Source organism: Bufo gargarizans, chromosome 6, assembly GCF_014858855.1.
Source record: "Bufo gargarizans isolate SCDJY-AF-19 chromosome 6, ASM1485885v1, whole genome shotgun sequence".
In the NCBI taxonomy this organism is placed as follows: domain Eukaryota; kingdom Metazoa; phylum Chordata; class Amphibia; order Anura; family Bufonidae; genus Bufo; species Bufo gargarizans.
The window spans coordinates 54,105,803-54,131,347 of record NC_058085.1 but is presented as its reverse complement, the minus strand read 5'-3'; the positions used below and the strand labels follow the sequence as shown (position 1 = coordinate 54,131,347).

General features: G+C 42.7%; 1 protein-coding gene across 1 annotated transcript in view; it reads left to right on the top strand.

Annotated features, from left to right (window-relative positions):
• FASN (fatty acid synthase) overlaps positions 1-19,979 on the top strand; it is a 75,120-nt gene extending 55,141 nt beyond the window's left edge. Inside the window, exons 27-43 of the mRNA XM_044297363.1 lie at positions 582-785; positions 3,366-3,516; positions 4,520-4,698; positions 5,771-5,890; positions 6,388-6,510; positions 6,916-7,139; positions 7,596-7,791; positions 7,874-8,025; positions 8,978-9,069; positions 9,232-9,383; positions 10,270-10,515; positions 11,493-11,681; positions 13,094-13,318; positions 13,985-14,205; positions 15,724-15,822; positions 15,908-16,159; positions 18,472-19,979. Coding sequence (XP_044153298.1) covers positions 582-785; positions 3,366-3,516; positions 4,520-4,698; positions 5,771-5,890; positions 6,388-6,510; positions 6,916-7,139; positions 7,596-7,791; positions 7,874-8,025; positions 8,978-9,069; positions 9,232-9,383; positions 10,270-10,515; positions 11,493-11,681; positions 13,094-13,318; positions 13,985-14,205; positions 15,724-15,822; positions 15,908-16,159; positions 18,472-18,546 — 2,900 coding nt within the window. The 3' untranslated portion in view covers positions 18,547-19,979. The remainder of the gene's footprint in view (positions 1-581; positions 786-3,365; positions 3,517-4,519; positions 4,699-5,770; positions 5,891-6,387; positions 6,511-6,915; positions 7,140-7,595; positions 7,792-7,873; positions 8,026-8,977; positions 9,070-9,231; positions 9,384-10,269; positions 10,516-11,492; positions 11,682-13,093; positions 13,319-13,984; positions 14,206-15,723; positions 15,823-15,907; positions 16,160-18,471) is intronic.
• Positions 19,980-25,545: the final 5,566 nt, after the last annotated feature.

Sequence of the window (25,545 nt, the reverse complement as noted above, 5' to 3'; positions counted from 1 at the left end):
ATCTGCTGAGGGCCTCTCTGATAGGTTGATGGAGAAGTATTATTCTAACTAATTATCAAACTTTTGAAAAAAGAGAACAGATTTAATCTTGCAAGAATCAATGGGTTAATATCTGCAGCCTTAACTTAAAGGTTTAATAGGGGCAGCATTAGGTACTGAAAAGCTGATTGCCCTCACTTGGGGAGTCCATGTTTTCAGCTTTAGTTTTGTAGGACCAGTTACAGAGGCTGTCCTGAGACTATAACTCCGATCATGCCTTGACTGCCTATTCAGGACCCTCCTCTTTTAGCCTGAGCAGAGCATGGCTGTGAAGAGTGTCTCTTGCTCTGGAGGACCTGACATGTCCACACATTATACAGCGTGCTGATTTCAATGGGTACTGTGTAATACTTTATTTTGCCTAAGGTGGTGTTAAAAGGGAAATGAACGGCACTTTATCATAAGGGAACCCTTGTAGCAAAAATCCAAAATGGACAAACTTTTTAATTCAACCACTCTGGAGAGGATCTTGAAGCACTGTTGTAGGATGAGACCATCATTTGTGTGTCATGTCTGAAACAATTATATTTTCTTACCTACAGAACAAGCTCAGGATGAAACAGCCTATGCCTTTGTGAATGTGTTGACTCGAGGAGACCTCTCCACCTTGCGCTGGATTGCATCTCCCCTACGCAACTTTCAAACTACCAATCCCAGCATGAAACTGTGTAAAGTCTACTATGCATCACTCAATTTCCGTGATATCATGTTGGCAACTGGGAAGCTGCCCCCCGATGCCATACCTGGTATGAAACAATTCCATTACAGTATAGCATTTCCCGAAGCGGAAATGATGCAAGTGAAGATATTACCCGTGCTTCCACATATATGGCTTCTAGCATCTTCTTACATTGCACTGTAGTCCGTTCATTTGGTTCAGAAAATCTGGTCTAGCTAGTGCTATAGCAAATCTCTTGTAGTCTGGAGATCCCTTTGGTCAGACATAGAAATTAAATGGGGGTTTCAGCTTAAAGTATTTAGCACTTATCAGAGAACCCAACAATGTCCAGAACAGGGAACCCCAATATCAGTTCCACCCAGCTGCAAGACCATGTCTAAAAGGAGTTTGAATGGAGTTATGTGCCCCACTGACAAAAACACGTAAGAACAGCCCACTGCTGTTTCTGTTAGTGCCACATCAGTAGTAATAAGGCAGATCAACTGAACCTGATTATTTTCTCTTGAAGACATTTCACTAGTCATCCGACTGGCTTTCTCAATTCGAAGCTCCTGGTGTCTTGGGCATCAGTTAGTATAATCGGTTTATCATAATCAACACAGTCAGTGACCTCGTGGAGGTAAAATCTTCATTGCATTTGCAGGACTAAAGCTAATAGGTGTGATATAACTGCCTCGGAAGAGGAATTAGAACAGTATTGTAAGTGGCAGACTCTAGATACTGTTCTAACTCCTCTCCCGAGGCAGTTTAATCACCCCTGTTAGCCTCAGTCCTGCAAATGCAATTATCATCTTACCTCCATGAGGGTATTGACCTCGTGTGAATTATGATAAACAGATTATGCTGACTGAACCATCAGTACTTAATGCTGAAGATTCCTTGTACAAGTCATTCTACTTGAGAAAGCCAGTCAGATGACTAGCGAAATGTCTCCAAGAGAAAATACAAGTCCAGTTGCTCTGACTTATTACTACTGATATACTATGACCTGGATGAATGTCACCTTCACAGACATACTGTTAGTGTCATAAACTTTAAATGGAACAGCAGGGAACATGCTTGACCACCGCTTCATTTAACCCCTTAAGGACCCTGGGATTTTCCATGTTTGCTTTTTCGTTTTTCACTCCCCGCCTTCCCATAGTCCTAACTTTTTTATTTTTCCATTGACATAGCCTTATGAAGGCTTATTTTTTGCTGGACAAGTTGTACTTTCTAATGGCACCATTTACAGTTGCATTCCATAGTAGGGAGCAGGTAAAAAATTCCAAATGGGGTAGAATTGGGGGGGGGGGAATTTCTTTACACTGTACACTATGCGGTATAATTGACCTGTTATCTTCATTCTCCAGGTCAGTACGGTTCCAACGATACCACACTTGTATAATTCTTCTTGAGTTTTAATACTGAAAAAAAAAAAAAAAACTTTGAGGGAATTTTTTTTTTACATAACCATATTCTGACCCCTAAAACTTTTGTTGTTGCTATGTGTACGGGGCTGTGTGAGGGCTCATTGTTTGCAGGACGATCTGTTCTTATCAGTGATACAAATTTTAAGTGTGTGTGACTTTTTGATCACTTTTTATAAAAAAATTATTGGGTAGTGACAAAAAATGGCAAATTAGCTGTTTTTATATTTTCCCCCGCTACGCCATTTGCCATATGCCATTAATATTGTTATATTTTAATAGTGTGGGCATTTTCGCACGCAGTGATGCCCATGATGTTTATTTTTTTTATTGGTTCAGTATTTTTATTTTAAGGAAAGGAGGTGATTTGAACTTTTTTTTTTTTATATTTGTAAAAACTTTGAAAACTTTTTTTAAAACTTGGGTGACAATAACTGGCAATCATTCAATTGCCCATAGTATTCAGTGATGGCTAAATAGCCATCATTGAAGACTTCATTTGCACTATATCAATACAAGGCTGCCACCTAGTGGCCTGTATTGATATATACATCTAATTGACTCTGAAGCCAGCTTGAGGCTTCGGTCAATTAGATCGAGGTAACAGGTCCCCCGATCTCAGCCGGGGAACGCTGTTACCGGACCTGAAGCGCGCGGCTTTCGGTTCCGGTCTTCGTAGACATTTGACCACGGCATCTGAAAGGTAAGATGTATGATCTCATACATGTGCCGCGGGTCTCTGCTATTTAAAATAGCAGAGACCCCGTAGCTAAGGCGCCCCGCAGCACGTGCGAGCGGGCGCCATGTTTAGGGATCGGACCCATGATGTACAGCTACGTCATTGGTCCTTAAAAGGTTAAACTCCTCCTAGGCACAGGCATTTGAGTTTTGAGGAGGACCGAGTCCCCTGTTCTGGCAGCAGGGAGTCCCAGGAGATAATGACTAATGCTTTTGGCTGGAATATACCTTGAAAGAGCAAAGACAATTGAGCACTAAACTATCGGTGTCCTGATAGTTCATAGTTTGGCATCACACTGTACAAAATATATATAGAAAATCTGATAGTCTGGCACTACATTAGTGATTGGAATTTACAGTATATATTCCTGTTAGAACTACGTAATAATGATGGAGCCATTTAACTTACTGTATATATGCTGTGAGAATTTCATTCATTAATGATTATTATGTGTTCAAATACGCTAGAAAAATGTACTGATTATTTTTTATTTTTTCAGGAGACATAGGCCTACAACACTGCATGCTGGGATTTGAGTTTTCAGGACGTGACCCTACAGGAAAAAGAATCATGGGAGTCCTTACAGCAAAAGGCCTTGCCACTGTTGTGGACGTTGATCAGCAATTCTTGTTTAATGTACCAGAAGACTGGTAAGTTCCTACTTGAAATTGGTTGTCTAGGACTGAAGGTCTATTCTTAGGATAGGCCATCAATACCGAATTGGTGAGGGTCCATCTCATGGCACCCCCACAATCAGCTGTTTGAAGAGCATTGCAGCAGAGCTACATGTAGTACCACGCACAGGCACTACTGAATGTTCGGCACTGTGCCTGGTAATTAAATGGCCGCAATGCTCACCCTAATGCTGTGGGCTCATCAAACAGTTGCCATTTATTGCCTGTCCTAACAACCACCCTTTGAATCATTAAAATGGGCTGCTAGTAGTGAGAGTTTAATTGAAACCTAAATGTAAATTAATAGCCAGGGTTTGAGCCACCCTTTCTTTTCTCACCTGCGGCAAAGACTCAGCTGGGTGTCCTAGACCTGTATCTGAATACCCTTAACAAAGCAGAATGATTTGTTGGCACCCCTTCCCTTTAGGAACCCAGCCACTGAAGCACGTATCTCACCAGCATCTCACACGCTTTGCCTCTGCCCTAGCTACTCTATCATAGATGCTGCTCTTCTCATTATCATGACAGCAGCTCAGAGATGGAAATATGATATTTTCAGTTTCTATTTATTTTGTGTCTGATTTTGATTCTCAGGTCATATCAGGTTGTAAAACTAGGCCTCCTAACTTTCTGCACTCACCAAGCCAGTTCAGTATTTGGCCAGGTGGAGGCATGATGGAAGAAGTTGAGTCTGCTCCATGTTACCAACCCAGCAGCTCTAGTATTACTAAGCAGGGCTGCTGAAGTTAGGTGCCATATCCACACCTCTTACTACTCTAATTTTGTGAATAATGAAATTTGACTATGTCATTCATGGACAGCTCTAAACAGTAGATCTGTAGACTTGGTGGTGGTTGATGTCTAACCAGAGATTTTAGTTTAAGGCAGAAAACTGACCAGAACGTTTTGTTGAGTGTGTTGGGGGGATTACTGATTATCGTAGGTTTACACAATTATTCTCTATACTTTCCATTTGTAGGTCTTTAGCTGACGCTGCCTCAGTTCCTGTGGTCTATGCTACAGCGTACTATGCCCTGATTGTGCGCGGACGGTTGAGGAAGGGTGAGAGCATCCTAATCCATTCTGGATCAGGTGGTGTTGGCCAAGCTGCAATAGCCATTTGTCTTAGCATGGGTTGCCGTGTCTTCACAACAGTAGGTAGGTTGTCCTAAGGAATATTTATTGTGGTTATTGTATTCCTTACCATCAAAACTAGAAGACTTACTGAACTAGGTGAAAGATGTGATCCTGGCCATTTCCGTCTCCCGTGATACATAATTTTTTTTTATTTGTGGTCTATTTGTTTATTCTTTGTTATAAGGTATTTTGTCAGCTGAATCCCACTATCAGACATGCTACTTATCAGCTGAGGTTCTAAGGTCACATCCTGATCTGTTGCAAATTTTCAATGCAGATTACAGTACATTTTGCAGAAAATATCAGCAAGGATCTCAGGACACAATGCATATTATCTAAATTCACTATTGTCTGAGATCCTGTAATGCTCTCTGGAAGCAGGAAACCGGTAGAATTGCAATGAGACCCTAAGGCATTCCATCGCTTCATTGACTTCATTGGTTGAAAACAACAAAACAGACTCCATTTTTTACTACATAGTGTATGGGTAGCATGGCAGGCTCTGTTACTCTGGCCACCCACAGTGGAAACCTGGCAGAATGGAGGCTAGTTGATGCCAACTTATGCCATTGAAATCAATGGGTCTTTTCATTGTAACATGTCTCTGTGCTTTTCCATAACCTTGACTAATAGGGAGCCACTTCAATTAGGTGGCGCTGGTGAGAGAGTTCTCTTTCTTTGGAGATACCGCTTTGCAAATTCGTTTCCCATGGAACATTGAGAATAAATCTGCATACCATGGAGTACTTCCAGTAAGTCTCCATACAGAACTGGTCTCTTTAAGTACATTCAGCACCCTGCCTAAGCTGCTTTCAATGCATCGCACTGAGCCAGCCAGAATCCTACTTGGCACTGACAAGGGGCAAGCACCCTGAAACCACTATCTGGCCTGGCTATATTTCTTTTTGAAATCCCAAGAAAAGTCGGATCTTGACTCATAGAGGGCCACTTCCATAGGTGGTGCTGGCGAGATGTCTCTCTTTTTTGGGGAGATACCTTACCTCTTTGCATATGCATTTCCATAAAAAAAAGAACAGAATAAAATAGAGAAAACATCTGACAAACACTTAGAACATTCATATTTATTGCTTAGGATCTTCTGAAAAGCAGCAGTATCTCCAGAGCAGATTCCCACAGCTTGACGACAGCTGTTTTGCAAATTCCCGGAACACGTCTTTTGAGCAACATGTTCTCACTGTTACAGGAGGGAAAGGTAAGTGGAAGCTGATACTTATCTTTAATTAAATGTAACACCAAATAATAAACTCGGTGCCTATATAATTATAACTGGATGGGACTACTGTTAGTTTAAACTACAACCTACACAAAAGACTATTAGCCTCCATTCATAATAAATACCAAAATCTTTATTAGATACACAATTAATACATATTAAAACATATGGAAACAATTAGCAGCAAGTGAAACCCCCCAAATAAGGATCCCAAGGGGGCCACAGAGCCGGTCAGCTACAACGAATGGAAAAACTTAACTACTTGTAGTTGCCCCTTGTGCACCCTAAATATCAAAGGGGAGAAAAAAAACAACATAAAATGTGGTATAAAAGAAGGGCAAAGTGGAATAACATAAAATAATGATACCATGTGTAGCACGCCGACTCTGCAGCCACCTCCTCCCAATGCCGTTTCATCTCAAAGGTGAAATGAACGAAACATCAGCAAACCTTTATGTTATTCCCTTTCATTGTAGGAGTGGACCTAATCTTAAACTCACTGGCAGAGGAAAAACTGCTGGCTAGTCTCCGCTGTCTGGCCCACCATGGACGCTTCTTGGAAATTGGGAAATATGATATGTCAAACAATACTCCATTAGGTAAGTTGTAACACAATATGGGATCTAAATTCAAGATCCATCATTTTTTTCTGCTCCAAGTATCAAACTATGAAAAGAAAAATACATTGAAGGGGTTTTGGAGTCATACAGATTGGTCTAAAGAAATAAAATAATACTCATTGGTCCTCTCTGCTGCTATTCCGGTGCTTCTTCTGTCTGCCACTGGTCTCTACTTCCTTCTCGACACGCAGGAGATGCCCACTTGGCCATTCATTGCCTGAGTATCTAATGACCTCACCATTTTTTGGGCTGGTTTGAACGCTGGGATACTTTTCTGATTTCCTTTCATCACTTGCTCAATAGTAGGTTTGTGGTTTTGGAGAGACACAAATGTAAACCTTTTTATCTCCATGACACATTATTTTTAATGGTGTCATCATGTAGGAATGGCTCTTTTCCTGAAGAACGTGTCTTTCCATGGCATTCTGCTTGACGCCCTTTTCGAAGAAAGAAACAAGGATTGGGAGGAAGTGTCTGATCTACTGAAGTCTGGAATTAAAAGTGGAGTAGTGAAGCCACTAAAGTGCACCATCTTCAGTCACGATGAGGTGGAGCCAGCCTTCAGGTTTATGGCGCATGGAAAGCACATTGGCAAAGTCCTGATAAAGGTCAGAATTCCAATGTCTAATTACAATTTGCTTTATTACAAAAATTGTTTTTTCAGAAGACCCAGTTCTCTCTCTATTGCATAGTGTTTGTACAATGTACAATTTACTTTATAGTAAGGTTTAAGAAGCACTTCTGGATTCTTTTTAGGGTTTGCCCCATTTATATAGTACTTGAGTAATAGAGTACTGCAGTCAATCTTACTGCAGAAAAATGAGCCTAGGTTTGGGTCCAATGTTACATCATCTGACCCGCAGTCTGGAGCCCATACAGCATTTTCTATGTGGACTGAATATCAGTCTCTCTGTGCATGTCTATGAGAGTCTGTATCTTAGTCTCATAGTTGTAGATGTTAGATCTGCTTCATGTAAATATAAAATCTTTCACAAGCATCATACAGGAGGTAGTGCAAGTGGTGTTAGTTTTACCCTAAGTCTTCATGCTCATTTCATGTATAGGTGCGTGATGAGGAGCCAGGGTCAACTCATGAATCTGAAGTTCTTCTTTCTGCTGTTCCTCGAACATCCTTCCCCTCAACAAAGTCCTACATCATAACTGGAGGACTTGGTGGATTTGGCTTGGAGTTGGCTCAGTGGTTAATTGAGAGAGGTGCCCGGAACCTCATTTTAACTTCTCGATCTGGGATAAGGAATGGTAAGAGCACCGTTGCAGCAATATGCAACCAGTAAAGTAAAGGCTATGCAGCAGAGTTTTGACCATGTACTTATACTTGTAGGTTATCAAGCCAAGCAAGTCCAGAGCTGGAAGCAAGCAGGAATTACTGTGGTTGTTTCGACCAAAGATGCCGCTTCTATAGGGGGAGCTCGTCAATTAATAGATGCTGCATCAGAGTTAGGACCAGTGGGTGGCATATTTAACCTAGCCATGGTGAGTTCGACAGGTTCCAAACCTCTTCGCTTTCCTATTTTTCTTAACCCACAAGAAATGTTAAAGCCTTGGGGTCACAGACCTCCTTTTTGTGGCCTGTACATTAACAGCTTTGAGGTCAGTGGGTGTTGATAAAACACTGAGAGAGGTTTGCCTTCTTGCTTCGAATTAGACCTTTCAGTCAGCAAATACTTAGCAGCAATTAGTAAAAGTAGATTTTTGTAACAGATATGAGGCAAGAACTATTTAGTTGTAAAAGCTGTAGATCCTTAAGGCTCTTGAGGGAAATGTGTTACAACTCTGTGGCTTTATGGTTTATCTTACCAGTTTGTCTTCTCTCTATTATATGAATCTAATAATACAATGAATATTGCCATTGTCTTAAAGTGGGAACAGATGGCTTGCTGTTTATATGGATAGAAGTTTTGAGGACCCTCTAGTGCTATCTCTTGTATCATGGTAGCTGTTCCTTCTGACTAGGTTCTCCATCTCAAGACCTTCATCTTCCCCAGGACCAAAGTTGTTTTTTGTTCTTCTTGTAGCTGAAACATATTTAGTAGTTATATTCTCTAGGAAGATCAGGGTGGCCAAGATTTGTCAAATACTTATGTAAATTTATACATTTGGTACAGTTGAAAGGTAGATATTATTTGAATGGAGCTTGTACATGAATATTTGTATGGTAGTCTAACTCAGTCTAATAGTCTGGGGCCTCTGTGTTGCTCACTTATAGTCCAGCTGTTGCACAGGAGCTGACAGGCTTAGTGGTCTTGGTGCATTTGCAAATTGCATGTAACAATGCCTATAACACATTGAGTCCCATATTTCTTATATTTGTAATACATTTATAACCCTATCCCAGCATGGACAACCAACCAACCTAAAGCAAATATTAGTAAGAGATTTCCATGCTCACAGATATGGTAAGGGTATTCTTTTCTCTTCTGAACAGGTGCTAAAAGACGCCATGATTGAAAACCTATCCCCAAAACTGTTCCAAGATGTGAACAAACCAAAGTATGATGGCACTCTTAATCTGGACAGGTAATTGTTCACACGTGTAACTGCACAGCAGGCAATCTGCTTGCACCTTTCTTGATCCTTCTCCTTGTCCTCCACCATCTATGCAGGATTTTGGTAACAGCCACATAGATATCTATGGAGTAAACCACAGATTGTTATAATTGCCTGATTGTTATTTCGCAGAGTCAGCAGAGAGAAGTGTCCAGAGCTGGATCATTTTGTGGCATTCTCGTCAGTGAGCTGTGGGAGAGGAAATGCCGGCCAAAGTAACTATGGATTCGCCAATTCAACAATGGAGCGTATTTGTGAAAAGCGACGTCGGGACCATCTGCCAGGTAGAATACACACAGATATATAGAGATTAGAGGGCATACCATCACCTGGAATACAAATGATGCATTTTAGTGAGTGTAAGAACTGAATATTCCGTAAAGGGTTTCTTATCATTCTCATATCGGTGGGACTAGTTTGGAAGAGGAGTTCTCCAGCAATCTGAAAAATAAAAGGATCATGAGCCTTTTTTTATTTATTATATGGATGGTCACAGAAATCACATAACTCCCACCTGGGGTGTAACTAGAAAAGTCTAGGTCCCAGGCCAAACTTTTGTGTGTGGCTCCCCTTGTAAATCCATCTGCAGAGCAGACCCATAAAACAGGCACCAGATCGGACCCTAAGCCACACTCTAGACCAAACACCTAAATAAAAACCCAAAATGAATCAGACCTCAGAAAAAACAGATATTAACTTACCATTCCTTGCCGCCGGCTCCTTTTGTCATCAGAGCCCCATGCAAAGGTTCTGATGGCACCCAGCGTCAGGACCTTTTAAACATCTCCATAACCAACATGCAAAAACTGTGACACTGTTAGCTTGGAGAAACTCTCTGAACTGGCTGACTAAGTCCACCCATGGTTAAATAGCAGAAGTCCTACTACTATGACAGAGAGAAGCTTCATACCTGAACATTCTGCACTATGAGTCCTATAAGAGTGGGGGTGTAGGCATAAGACCGAAATACAGAATAACATTTAAGGAATAATGAGGTGAAGTTAGAAGAAGGAAAAGGGTGAAAAAGAAGGAAGTTTGGTTTCTAGAACTGGCTTGTGTCCGGATACTCACCCAACCATGGTTACAATAAAATTTATGTTAGGTTGTGCAATTTATGCTTTTATGTAGTCGTGTAATTATGAGTTAATCACCTGAATTTTACCTCCACAGGCTTGGCAGTGCAATGGGGAGCTATTGGTGATGTGGGTGTCATCCTGGACACTATGGGCAGTAATGACATAGTGATCGGTGGCACATTACCTCAGAGGATCAGTTCTTGTCTGGAGGTTCTTGATCAGTTCCTAAACCAACCTCATCCTGTTATGTCCAGTTTTGTGTTAGCTGAGAAGACAATCTCTGTGAAAACCAAAGGAGCTGGACAACAAGATTTGGTGGAAGCTGTAGCTCACATTTTAGGTAAGGACAGCATTTAGAAAGAATGGTAAAGTAATTCAGTGGCCAAAACTTTAATTTTATTGATGTAGTGGATAACATCAGCTACACCTTAGATGTTTGCTGGAAGCCCAACTAAAACATGGATCACATTGGTGGAGTCAATGAGTTTAAGTCACCCTTGAATTCCAGAAAGGGTGTTACTGTTATATATTTCTTTATTATAGACAAAAAATACAGTCATCAGGGAACAATTCAGGTTTTAGCATAAATAACATTTCAGACATGAATGTGGATCCTTTTGGCTGCAACCAGTTTGACGCTGGCTAGACTGCGGTGGAGAGTCTAAGGGATCCCTGGCTTTTACTGTTTAACTTATACACAGAGATATGGACTATTCTACAAAGAATCACCAGGTTGCAGTCCCCAGAACAGCACCAGTTGGCTGTTACGAGTCGACAGTGTTTATAGAAAGGTACAAGACCAGATCTAAAGCATAGTACAGGAACTTGGACACCAGGAACAGACCAGGGGTATGAACACCAGGAATGAACGTGGACACAGCAGCAGTGTGGTCTAGGGCATAGCTAAGGGGTGTAATAAAAAAATTAATGGACCGTACGTAGTAACCAGGGATCAAGGCAAGAGTGTAGTCAGGAATTGCCTGTCGTCCGCATCCAGGATCGAATGTGGACAAAACATATGGTCATGTGCATGAGGCTTTATTGAAAATCTTTGGCAGAACTTTATATGCAAACCATCATTGATTTGAGTGGCTCATTCTTAAGTTTTCAAGTTATGGAAGTCCTTAGACACAGAAGTGGTTTCAGACCTCTGTCATTTTGGAAATTTCCTGAATGAGCTCTCTGACTCCACCAATGTGACCTTATATAACTGTCTGACATGTCAGATGACTTTTGGGTGGATTCCCTCTTTAAGTTCTACCTCACATTTAGTTTTTAGTTAAGACGTTCTGATTTTGTTTTACTGTTTTTTTCTAGGTGTCCGAGACGTAACCAGGTTGAATCCTGACACCACTCTGGCTGACTTAGGATTGGATTCTCTCATGGGTGTGGAGGTGCGACAGACGCTGGAACGTGATTATGATATCGTCATGGCAATGAGGGAAGTTAGACAACTGACAATTAACAAACTTCGTGAGCTCTCTTCCAAGCCTGGACATAATGAAGGTAGGATTTCAAGTGATAAGCGACCTAGAACATTTCCTAGTGTATTCCTTACTGGTTTGATAGCCTAAGGTATGGTATGGATAGATTAAACATATGGTCTGTTTCATATAATAAGACTCATTGCACATGTGGCACATTTTCTAAGAAAGTTGGCCATCAAGGGAGCTAGGAAGTAACACTGAAATCAACCTCTACCAAGACAACCCCTTTAATAAAGAAATAACAAAAAGAAATGGTGCCATAAAATATTTTTTTCAACCAAGACATGTGGTATCTTAAGGGCTTTTATGCAGGACATAGAATCGGCTAGATAATAGCTAACAAGTGTTCATAGGAACGCTCGTTAGAGATTATCTGGTGTTGTAAAGGTGCCACCGATTACCTGATAAATGAGCAAAACGCACGTGGTCACCTAAATCATCGTTTGCTGGCAGCAGATCGTGCCGTCTAATCAGCCTCTGCTGCCGGCAAACAATGATTATGTATGGGGACAAGCGATGGCACTAGCGGTCACCCCTCCCCATACTGTAAATACTGCGGTCTCCTTCACAGACGAGCAGGCGCTTTCTGGGAAGGAACGCTTTCTTACCGACAATCACCTGCTAAATTCTCCTGTGTAAAGGGACCTTTAGACAGTGACCTTCTGACTTGCATTAGATCACTTTTAGCCTTAATACGAGTGACATTTCTTCAGGCTTCCAACCCTAATTAAATTACTGTTCTCAAGAACATGGCTGGAAATCATAAGCAATAAGTCATCACTTCGGAACTAAAATGTTGAGCTAGAAATTATATTTTTGGATACTTGGATATTTTGTCACTTGTAGAAGACTAATGTGAGGCTCCTGGGCTCTAATACAAAATCTGTAACAGGGCCCCCAAATGTCTTGCATCATTTATAGTACTAGTCTCCTCATACAAGACAGTAGTCTGTAATCATAGAAACCCTAAGGTCTGCATAGCGGCCGTATGCACAAAACAAGGATATTTTCAGTGAAGACATTATTCAGAATTGTATTTTAGATGCATTGAAGCAATAACAATGATTAAAAAAAAGTGCATATATCCTCTAACTGCTGTCTATACAGTGCAAAAAGTTGAATTGTTATTGTATCTACGGTCAATGTAAATACTGAACCTTAAGGGTACGGCCACACAATCAGGTTTCCGCAAGCAGTTTTGGAAGCCAAAACCAAGAGTGGATTTATAAATGAGAAGCCCTATCTGTCCTATATACTTTATTTTCTTTTATGATCCACTAATGATTTTGGCTTTCAAAACTGCACACAGAAACCTGCCCGCGTGGCCGTAACCTAAAGCAATGAGACAATAACACATAATATAAAAATAATATTTTGTGATGGTAGAAGACGCTGTTTTTATCCTATAACTGGCTACTTTTAACTTTCCAGAATCCAAACCCTCCCAGAAAACCTCTGGGCAACCAGATCTCAGCTTCCTGGATCTTAATAAACTCCTGGTGAATCCTGATGCATCCACAATCACCAAGCTGAACGATGTACAAACGAAGGAACATCATCTCTTCCTGGTGCACCCCATTGAGGGATCTATTGCAGCATTCCAGAATCTGGCTTCAAAACTAAACATTTTCTGCTATGGACTCCAATGTACAAAAGGTAATAAGGTGGTGAATATAGCATGGAGGTCGAGTGTCACATTGGTCTCCTAAATATACTATATGTTATGTAAAATCCCAATTCTTAAAACAGGCCTTGAGACATTACTTAGCATTATTGCCAAGCCAGTACCTCATCTTCAGACAGCTGCTTTGGGGTGATTGCCTCTCATTAATGCAGAGCAGAGAGAACTGAGGAGGCCTTGGTCGGGATCCAGGGTGATAGCTATCTTCCAGCAGGTGGCACCATAGGCTCAGCTTTCTTTTCTTTTTGGAAATAGATATCATTTTCATATTGTTTTTTCCTGGCCTATAAGATGCCTACTAGGTGCCCCCCATAAGGAGAAATTGGGTCCCTCTAGACTCTAGAGTCATGAAATGTTCTCCTTGGACTGTGCATACTACAGGTTAAGAACCTAGGATTTAGGATGTGCTAAATGGGATTAAGAAAAAATTGAACTGTGTTGGATTAAAATGCAGGTCGATTTCTGCATGTTTTATTCTGGCTGAGATTTGTTCGCTGTAAATGTGCCCACAAATCTGGATGAAAAATCCACCGCATTTCTGCTACATGTGAACATACCCTTACTGTCAAGCGGTATTGTTTGTAATCCACACTTTTGTCATGCTGCCAAGTGTGAACTACATGTAAGATTTTGTGTTTTAGCCGCTCCTTTGGACAGCATTCAGAATCTTGCTGCCTACTACATCCAGTGTATAAAACAAGTGCAGCCGGAGGGCCCCTACTGCATCGCCGGCTACTCGTTCGGAGCCTGTGTGGCCTTTGAGATGTGCTGCCAGCTGCAGGCTCAGCGGGACGGCACACACGCCGCCGACAGCCTGTTCCTATTTGACGGGTCACATTCGTATGTTGCTGCATACACACAGGTAAGAGCGCTTGCTTGTATTTCCTTTCTTCATCGGGTGGAGGGGGTGTACGTGATTCACTGCAGAGAGGCGAGGGTTAATAAATACAAGTGGTTTGCTGGTTTGAAGGTGCTTTCTGTCTAGAGAACATAGCTGAGATTGCATTGATATTTCCTATGGGACCCATCCATTAGACTTCTCGCTTAAAGTAATTTTCCAGAGTCATATGGGATTAAATGCTAAAATAAAATAAAAATAAGTTTCAGTATACTTACAGTAGTGATTCTGGCTTGCCATCAACCACAGAGACGTTCTGTATATAGACCAAGACAGGCAAGAATAGGTTAATTCTGCACCCCCTCCACTTCATTGTCCTCAAAAACCATGAGCAACCTTAAAGGGGTTGACCAAGATCAGAAAAACACGGCTGATTTTATTCCAAGAACAGCACCACCACTGACAATGGGTTGTGTGCGGTACTGCAGCTCAGACCCATTGACTTCAAAGAAGCTGAGCTGCAATACCAGGCACAATCCATCGTCAGGGGTGGCACTGTTTCTGGAAGGGTTACCCCTTTAAAGGCTTCTCTAGTAATAATGAACTATTTCCTATCAACCCCCTAGCCCGCATCACTTGTTCATACTGACCTTGCGTGCTGGCGCCCGTTCAGTGGAGGCAGACCATGCAACAGCTATGGGGCCCAGGGGCAGGTCCAGCGCTGAACTCCTTCTCCTCTTCCCCATGTGAAAACACTGCATTTTCACGAAGCCGCCACTAGGGGGAGCTCAGTACCAACAGATTCTTTGAGCTTCACTCAGTGGTAACTGCATAAACTCTTATGAACGAAGCTCCACCTAGTGGTGGCTGCCAGCAGCCAGCTTTGTGATAGAAGGGAAGCAGGAGATCAATATGACTGAATTTATGGCAGTTGAATACACTTAGACATATGTTGTTCAGAATGAGCGCCATATTTATGAAGCGCCAGCTCCACTTTTTCTGACATAGAAGTTGTGTAAAATGGGTGAGGCTGAAGGTAAAACTTTATAAATTAAAATTTCTTCCACTAAAATAAAAAACAAAACGTAAATTCATCAGAAATCTGGGGCATTGCACTTTGACTTCTATGTTTCCTGGGAGTGATCGATGCGCACGTACTGGCTGGGGCAGGGGGGCCCATACAAAGTTTTGTTATGGGGCCCTATGAGCTCTATATATGCCTCCCCTGCGTGATCCTAGCCTTGCTAAAATCCACAATGTACGCAGGTTGCATATGCTCACAGCACCGAAGGCTGCTTGACCGCGCAAGCGCAACCCGCTTACATTGTGGATTGTAGCCGGGCTAGGATCACGTGCCAGATGTGCAGCACATAATCCTGGAAGTGCCCGCAATCTGTTCAGGCCGGGGAGCGCAGCTCTGACTGATCATCATCTATACTGGCGTCTTCATGCACATCATGAATAAAAAAAAACTTTAAGGGCTCATTTCTGTGTCTTGTCAGTTATGTCTTGACTAATGTTATCCCCGTCTGTGTTTTGCAGAGCTATCGTGCCAAACTAACTCCCGGCAGCGATGCTGAGGCTGAAACGGAGGCTCTGTGTGCGTTCATCCAGCAATTCACTGGAACGGAATATAATAAGGTAAACGTGACGTCCATACCCCGCGGCAGGCCGTCTGTGTATCCAGAAATATACCGATATAATGACGTACCCTGTCTTCCTGCAGCTGCTGGAGACTCTTCTCCCCCAGAAGGACCTGGAGACCCGAGTCAATGCCGCAGTGGAGCTGATCACACAGAGTCACAAGTCCATCAACCACGACGCCCTCCAATTTGCGGCTTCCTCCTTCTACTACAAGCTGAAGGCTGCGGACCAGTATGTCCCGGTCAATAAATATCATGGAAACATCACCCTGCTGAGGGCAAAGATCAGAAACGAGTATGAAGAAGGGCTGGGGGCAGACTACAAATTATCCGAGGTAAGTGGAGATGGTCTGCTGTGCAGCTCTAGGTTATAATACAGACTGGAACTTGAAGGGGTTATGCTACCATTAGAGTTACTTTTTGTAATTTACTTTCTTTACCAAAAATGCTCCAGTTGTGAAATATTCTTTACTTCATTATAAAAATTGTCGCGCGACAAATGTCGTTGTGTAGACCTAGCCTAATAAGGACAAAGCTGCAGCAGAATGGACACGTCCCCCTGAGCCCCCAGCTGAGCTGCCAGCTTGAAATAAATCTAGCAGAGCAATTGCTGTAATGCATGTGGAGATCTCTGGATCCATGTGAGGTACAGGGCTGGTTCTAGCTTTGTTAGAAAGGTATTGTCATGTTCTTTATTTTTACATCAATCATGGCATAACCCCTTTAAGATGCGTAATGCAATGCGTTCATATAATTACTTAGAAGAGGTTATGTAAATGAGCCCTTAACAAGCTCTGCCTCTGATGCCACCAGATGCTGAGGCGGCTATCCTATAAGTCAATGTTGACCTTTTACACAGGCCCACCTCCGACACCTCTGCCGATCAGCTGTTTGAAAGGGTAGCGATGCTCGTGCAAGAGCTGCTTCAGCTTCAAAATTACCTGTGTGTCATCAACTTTATAGAGGCGGTACGGTGTCATAACAGCTGCTCCATCCCATTCAAGTGTAATTACACTGCACCGCCGTTGCAATGGAGACAGCATGCAGGTAATCTGAAGAGAAAGCAATGCTGGCATGAGCTCCCCTAGCCCTTCACACAGCTGATTTGTGGGGCTGGGGAGAGTTGGACTCTCGGTGACCTGAAATTGATGGCATATCCTGAGGATAGACCATCAGTATTAAGTCACTGCACAACCTTTGCAGACTGCCCGATCCCCTGAAGACGCCATGGATATGGCGAAACATGTCGGGGGGCAGTAATTAGATTTTAGACTCTAGGACATATAGATGCTTCTAATAAAGCGCCTGACTTACATAGTGACAGCCTTGACAGGCACATCGTCGGCATCAGCACCATAAGCCTTTAGAGCAAGCCGCAAAAAAGCCAGATTATCGTCAGCAGAGACAGCAGATAGGTTGTTACTAGCAGTTAAATAATCAGGCAGCTTCACAAAAGCAACAGCACCACCAGAAGGCAGCAGGGTGAATAGCAATAGCATTACAAAATTAGCTATAGGTCATTTAAGGCACAGACAGCAGAGCCAGCAGATACTAAGTATCTAACATTAGAAAAAACTGATTACAATCTATCAGATCAAGGGTACAAACAAAGTATCCAAATAGCTAATAGTTTATACAAATAAAGTCTAACCATCTAACAGCAATTGCAAATCAATCACCACTACTGCAACAACAGTGCTAAAATAAATAAAATACCAAGCATACTTTATATGTCCAGAGATAGTTTTATTAAGTAGGTTAGATAAAAAGTTCATTATTTACTAACAATAAACAAATAAAAGCTAAATTTTAAACCAATAAATACAAGTGCACATGTCAAGAGCAGGCAATCAGTAGTCTATGACTAAATGTATATATAATAAAAGTGCCTCTACATGTGCAGGGTATATATGAATGTAATATATACTGCACAACCTTTCACTTACCCTCAATGATAATAAAATGATGCTCCAACAGCTATCTCTCTCCCAACTGCCCATACACAAGCACTCTTGACCGAGGGTGCATGTATACTGAATGGGGAGATAGGGGAACCATGCTGCCAAACGGCATATAATTTCCCCTAGAACAAGAGGATTGGGCATGTTGACATTGAACTACTTGATCCATATCCTCCCCAACATCAGCCCCATACACATTAGCTGGTTGGCCGTTTCCAATGAAATTGGCTCGTATTCTGTCCACATACATCTAGTGTGTATCGGCAGTTATGACTGCTGTAGTGGCAAGTGTAAAAATTGAAAAAATAAAATTATAGATATATATAGATTTTTTTTTAATGTAAAAAAAACACCTTTTTTAAAAAAAATAACGTGTATAATTTAAACATGATTTTATTAAGATGTAATTGTCAGATTATACATTCCCTTTAATAGGTAATAAAAGTAAAGGAAAATCAGTATAGCACGGTACTATTTAGTAGCAGTGCCCAGTGCTACTTTTAGTTGGTTCCCATAATGATAGCTCAGAAGTCCTAATCTCTTGCGACGTAGGGATCTGCATTCAGCCTCACCTCAGCTGCAGCTCATTCTCTCAGTAGATGTCTGAGCTTAGGAACATTCAGTAGTGCAGCCTCATGCACCATTATTTCACATTCATCAATTCTTTCTGCTTCCTTTTCCAACAGGTATGTGACGGGAAGGTGTCAGGTTCATGTCATAGAAGGAGATCACCGCACATTTCTGGAAGCACCTGGTGTTGACTCTATCATCAGCATCATCCATAGTTCACTAGCTGAACCCCGCACAAGTGTCCGTGAGGGTTAAAAAAAAGTGCACTAGTGTGTTGCACTGAAGCTGTCATCTCCTTACCAGGTTTCTATAGGTTCTGCTAACACAAAGGAGAAATTTGCTTCATTTAACACACTGGACTGGGCATACGGCCCCTTTCACGTCAGCAGAGTACGCCCATGTGAGCATGCCCATGTCATCCGGTTAGTCCAGTGCCATAATGGTACCTCAAGTGACCAGCAACCCTGGAACACTCACTGTTTATGTCCATTACACCTTTCTCTGCTCTATGTGTACCAACGCACAGCAAGATTTCCCATTCCTTCTACCTAGAGTAGGGGTAGAGTTCATTTTGAAGCATGTTATTCTTATCAGTATTCCAAAGGCAAGACTTTAGCACTTAGAAAACCCTACACACCACTTTTCAATGACCAGTTCTTCATCTCTGAGGCATAGCCTTGCCTGTGAAGAGACAGAGAGGTCTTATAATGACTGGGGTCTTCATGCGGTGGAGCCCTCATCAATCTTATTGTCTTGGTGGTTGTGTATTTTTGTAATTTTTTTTATGTAACGTAATTTATTGTATCTCTTATCTCTCTTCGGGTCACTCACTCATTGGAGATGCAGTCAGCTCCATCTTTGTGGACACCTTCAGTTGTTGATCTGCACTTGTAGAACTCTTCAAGACCTTCCAAGAGGGGATCAAAACGTGCTAAAAACACAATGCATAAATTACTACACAAGAAGCCGTCATGCCCAGTTTTTGACTTCAGACACAATACTGTATGGTAGTGTCCTGAAGACTTGATTGTGTTGTGACGGCACTTATACATTGTGTTTGGACACGTTAACCATTATATGATGGGCCAACAATATTTAATGCTTGGAAATATTGCAGTTCTCTGTGATGAGAGTTTGCAAACCTGCATGCAATGGCCTTTGAGTTAAGACTCAAGCAAATATTAGGCATGGGGTTTAAGCATCATCTGGTGGGGGAGTGATCATTTCACCTGTTCATGTAGCCGGTGAATCTACACTGGAATTTTCCTTGAAGGAAACGAGAAGTTCTGCTGCACCTATGACACAGTTGAGGGGTGGACACAGGTTCAATGTTCTCCCAGATGAAGGCTCAGAACCTAAAGCTGCATTAAGGATTGATTCCTTGCAGATCTTCAAGACATGCTGGTGCTTTCACTGTCAGTATCAACACCTGATGAGATCCTCCTTCTGTTGACCGCAGCAGAACGACTTTTATGTAGACCTAAATTTTAATAACGAGAAATAATTGTGATGGTTTCTTCAATTTTTTTCATATTATTTTTTCTCTCTCTTGGTAAATATTGCTGCTTTATGGTAGTCTTGTGTATGTTGCACTCTCATATTATTAATAAAGCCGGAAAGCGTTCATACGTGTCATGTTTTTGTCCTTTTAGGTCCAAGTTATGGGGTTCTAAAACATACCTTTTATTAGCACAGTTCAAAGACAGTAAATAAGAAAGAACCCTTGTTCTTACCCTAGGGTGTCAGCCTCGTGTGCTCTTAAGCCTCACCCCGACCCAGTCTCTGATGGGGTGGAAAACTAGAGAGACTGAGGTCAGTGAGAGTATCCAGAATTACAAAGATAAAAGACAACAAAGCAAATGATATTCCCAATGGCACGTATCTCAACGAAAATGGCAGCTGTCAAGCTGTGCAAAATATTAGGCAGCAACTGAAGAGTCCGTTTTGGAAGCAGGTAATATGGGCAAGAGTAAAGATCTGAGCTACTTTGAGAAGGGCCAAATTGTGATGGCTAGATGACTGGGTCAGAGCATCTGAAAAACAGATGGTCTTGTGGGGTGTTCCTGGTATGCCATGGTTAGTATCTACCAAAAGTCAGCCAAAGATGGACAACAAGACAACCAAATCAAATTTCATCTTGGACTTGGTGATAAATCAGCTAAGGTGATGGATCAGCAGAGAGAGATAGGGTGGAGAACAAGCTCTCTGATGGATTTATCACAAAATGGCATTCCGCAGATGCTATGTACTATGAAACATAAAAGCTGCAGAAGTCATAGAAAGCAACATGCTTAATATAAACCTATTACAAATACTCTTTTCTTATGTCAAAATACATCTGAGGAAGAGATTGCTCTACAGGTGTCCATAGCTTTAAAGGAAACCTGGACATTTATGGCAGATTGATAGGGTATGCCATAAATGACTGATAGGTGCGGCTTCCACCTCTGAGACAGCTTTCTCCATTCACCACTATGGGACCTGGGTTTGGCTATGTTAAGAAGTCCCATAGTAGAGATTAGAATGGTAGCATTAGAATGGTAGCTGCACATTTTCTGCTGTGGAACTTCCAAAAATAGCTAAGCATGCCTGCTCAACTATTTTTGGAAGTCTCATGGCAGTGAAAGGAGAGTACACTGCATATGTGAAGCATGCGGTCGGATCGGGTGCCCGTTTTTGAGATGGAAGCAGGTCTGTCATGGCTGAGGATGGGGAAAACCCTCAGCTGTGCGGTATCAGAAGGTGGATGGTCAATGCCAGGCCAGGACACGAATCAGGGAGCAGGTCACCTCCTACACATCCCTAATTCTGACCCTGTCTCCTATCCGTATGAGCCGACCCTGATGGTAGGAGGGCTCATACTCCATAACCTGATATTCCTGCTAGCCCTCAGGGTGGCCCTGGACTAGGAGCAGGGTAAGACGACCTGTTCCTCCTAGACACGGAGGGACAGGAGTCTCACAGGCCAAGCTACATAGAAAGGGGAACATGAACAGACATATGGCAATGACAGATAAATGAGACTAGTTCCACACTTACCTGCCACAGACACACAACCTGGAACCCATGTACAAGTGCTGCTGTCCACTACAACACAAAGTACACAGCACACAACAGACATCACACGGGAACCCAGGAAACCATATGCTGGTATAACAAAGAGACCAAACAAACATCTTCTAAACACCATACGTAAACTTATGACCACAAAGGTGGCCCCCACTGGCAGATGGAATACACAGGAGGCTGCTCCAGCTAACCATGGCTGAAGTACCCCTCAGACTAGTGATATTCACAGATGCTTTATAGGCCCAAGTAGCCACACCCAACAGACACACCCAGTGTTCCACACACACACACAAGGGAATTAACCCTTCCAACACCAGGCAAGGGAAGACGGCCACTTAAAGGGGAAGTACACACATAAACATACACTTCACCTGTTGCCGCGGGCAACGGCATGCGTGGCAACCATGTCCTGGGGATCAGCCATAGGGCTGAGACACTGCCACCACATGCACACAACACCCCACGTTGCCACGGGCAACCAAGTGAAGGAAAGTGTCACAAAACACACCATAGGCCGTGACAAGGTCCTAGAGGTGGGACCGGCATCTATCAGACGTTTATGGCATATCCTATTGATTCTCCATAAATATCCATACGGTACAACCCATTTGTGTTATTGCTGATATATAAATCTGAATTAAGCGAGCTTCCCCTAGTGGTGGTAGCAGACACCCAGAACGCAGCTCTATGCCTGTGTGAAGAGACGCAGAAAATGTTTAGCTCTGTAACAAAACCAAAAAAATCATTATATAATATTATGAGATCCATAAGCATAGATGTCCAGTCTGGACATATTAAGTATATGTAAATAATGTCAAATCTAATGATTCCCTCCCTTTTCTCTTCCCTCCGCTTCCCCCCTTCAGCGAGCCCAGGAGGAGCCAGAGTGGAGGATGGGAGTGGTAGTGGCTCTGGCTGTCCCAGAGAATCACAGAGGCAGTCCTCACACTGTCGCTCCGTAGGGGACACCCTTTCTTCCCTCTGGGCACACCCTGATTCTGGGGCTCCTGACTGATCGTAGTCAAGGTGCCATTGATATTAGGTGTTTGGATGTGTGCAAAGCAGGGCCTGTAGAGTGCAATGGCCAGCATATGGTGTAGGAGTAAGGAAATCGGGGCAGAGGTAGAAGAATAAAAGCCTTTCTTTACATGAGTGCATAATAGGTGTTGTAGTACATCCATCAATAATCTAGACATGGTGCAAATTCATTCCCCAGATAGCAAGGTATAGAGACTGGCAAAGGTGTGAATCACGACACAAGTCTCATTCACTAGAATCTCTTGCTGACAACTGTTCTCCGGCATTTATGCCTGCAATTCACAGTGCAAAATGTAGGCTCAAAATGACTACTATTGGCTAAATCGTGTCCATGTGTAGGGTGTCTTATCTGTAATCTCTCCAGGGCAGCAAAGTCTGAATAGCTGTAGTAGCAGGTTACCTTGCTGACTGACTTGCTCAGCCATGCAATTTCTCTATCTTCTTGACTCAATGGTCTTTCTCCTTCTTCCTAAGTAGCATGCAGGGAGTTGTGGGTCTCTGAAGCTTGAAGCTGGGGCCTGGGAGGAGGAACACATGGTCTTTTTTCCCCTCTCCCTTCAACTTCTCCCTCAGACTTTCCCTATAGTCAGGAAGTAGGACTAGCCCACTCCAGTGCCTCCTGAGAGGGGTAGAACCGGGTAATTAACCCTGTCTCTGCCAACCATACCAGGCAACTTTGGGTGTACATAACATAGTAAAACAGTACATTACCTAACATTACATTACAAACCATTTGCAGATACGGGCTTGATTCTGTGTTAGAGAAGCTCAACCAGCATATACTGGAGCTTAGCCTACCAACTACCTATTGTGAGAAAACACAAGTACTATATGTTAAAATTATGGCTAGCTCACAGTATGTTTGTATGTAATGTCTTTAGTTGATACATTGTTTTGAGTAAAGACGTTACATACAAACTTTCTGTGAGCTAGCCATATTTTTTACGTTTGCAGATACTCCCTGTACTGGGGTAATGCACTACCCCCCCCCCCCCCCCCCTCCCCGAACTGTTTTTTGACAACCCATTTAATGTATTTTACCTTTTTTCACACCAGCCATTTTAGATCTGTTGTATTATCTGCTGAAGGGGGTTGTTTTATACCTAAAAAGCATTATAAATATACAGATATTGATAAACCTGTCCACCTGCAAGCTTTTGGTACCAAGACTCCATCTATCCAGTGAAAGGGCGGCCGTGGATTTCTTCTCCCATGTACCTGATGCATCCACACTGGACATAGTATCCAAGTACTGTGACTGCTTGTCGGATCCTGTGAGAAGTCCAAGACTCTATTGGACCAGTGATAAAAAAAGCCCTAGATTTCTTCCTCCATTATACATTGTAGGGATCTGTACTCACAGTAGGGTCGGCAATGACAGATTTTCGCACATACAACAATTTCAAAGTCCAAACGGCTTTATTTGGTCACTTCAACATAACAGATTAGCATCCAAGTTATAGCGTCACTTGGTGAGGTGAAGTTATAGCACCAGCAGAACATAACATAAAATAAATACCTGCCCTTCTGGGCTCTTCCTAATACACAGGCGGTTCCTATCTCACCTATAAAGTCCTGTTCACACCAGGGAAGATCAGGCTTCAGTCAGCCAGGCTCTAACCACACAGGTCAGCTTCCCAAGGCTTAATTCTCCCCAAACTGACATTCTGAGGTCTGACAGAATATGCCCCCCCCCCAGGATATGCCCCCATTGTCTGACCGGTGCGCCACCACCTACAACGAGAATGGAGCGGGAGAGTTGTGGCTGGAGGACCCCAGGGTTTTCCTGGGGTCTGGCCACCACCAAGCGCTGCTCCCTGCTGCTCCCATACAAGTGAATTCATTCATTTCTATGGGGCCGACCCAAATAACCGAGCCAGTGTTCTGTGGCCCCAAAGAAATGAATGGAGGGCGGCTGCGCATACGCAGTGCGCCCCCCATTTCTTTTCCCGCTCCCTTCATGTAGGTGCGGGTCCCAGAGGTCCTAGCGATACGCCCCCATTGTCTGAGATGGCAAAACCCATTTAAACAAAGAGCTCCAGCAGATTATGCTCTGCTGAAGCAAATGCATATTTCTGTATTTCAACTACCTCACCCAGCTAAGGAACCTGGGTGAGATATATACTCCCTCCACTACCTTACCATGTATATTACCGCAACAGGATGCAACTTGTTGGATGTCACAGTTTGATTCCACAAATCAAAATTTTATACAATATGGATCCACGACCCCAGTTTCCAAAAAAGCTGGCACGCTCTGTAAAATGTACATAAATGTGAGTAAAAACAGAATACAATAATATGCAAATTTCATAGACCATATTTTATTTACAATAGATCGGGGGTGCACAACCTTTTTTGGTCTGGGGGCCGCATTGTCACATCGCTCTATTTCAAGGGGCCGCAAATAAAAAAATGTTGATTGGCGCTCATCTGCCTATTACACAAGCCAGTGCAAAGTGACTGGGGAGGAGTGATCGCTGCCACAGTCATTCCGCCTTCATTTAGATTACACAGGGAGATGTGCTGCAGATAATCGGACATCTTTCATCCTGATAAAATATGCAAATCAGCTGACCAATGAGCGATTCCTTGTTTATCGACTGATCAGCTGCACGATTATACCGGCCAGATATAAGATATGAGCGCTCCTATGAACACTTGTTCCCAGTAATTGTCCCGAATATCGTGCTGCAGCATAGCCCCTGAAACCGAAGAGTTATACTTACTTGCTCCCTGCCTTTCCGGTTCTTCGATGTGCCTTTCGCTGTTTACACCTGGCAGTGCATGGACATGGTCATACACCACTCCAGACAATGACTGGCTTAGGCGGTGATGTGGCCACAAGTGGCATGTCACCACTGAAGCCAGTCATTGACTGGAGCCGTACAAGTGACCATGGCTATGTACTGACAGGTGTAAACAGAGCGGGAACCGGAAGATGGAGGCAGCGCAGAGGACCAGAGCAGTGTGGAGCAGGTAATTATGAATTTTCGATTTCAGGGGCCATGCTGCAGGAAGTGGCAACATTTCCTTCCATCCTGCCTCCTATTTATAAATCAGCGTTTTCCTTCACTGCAGAG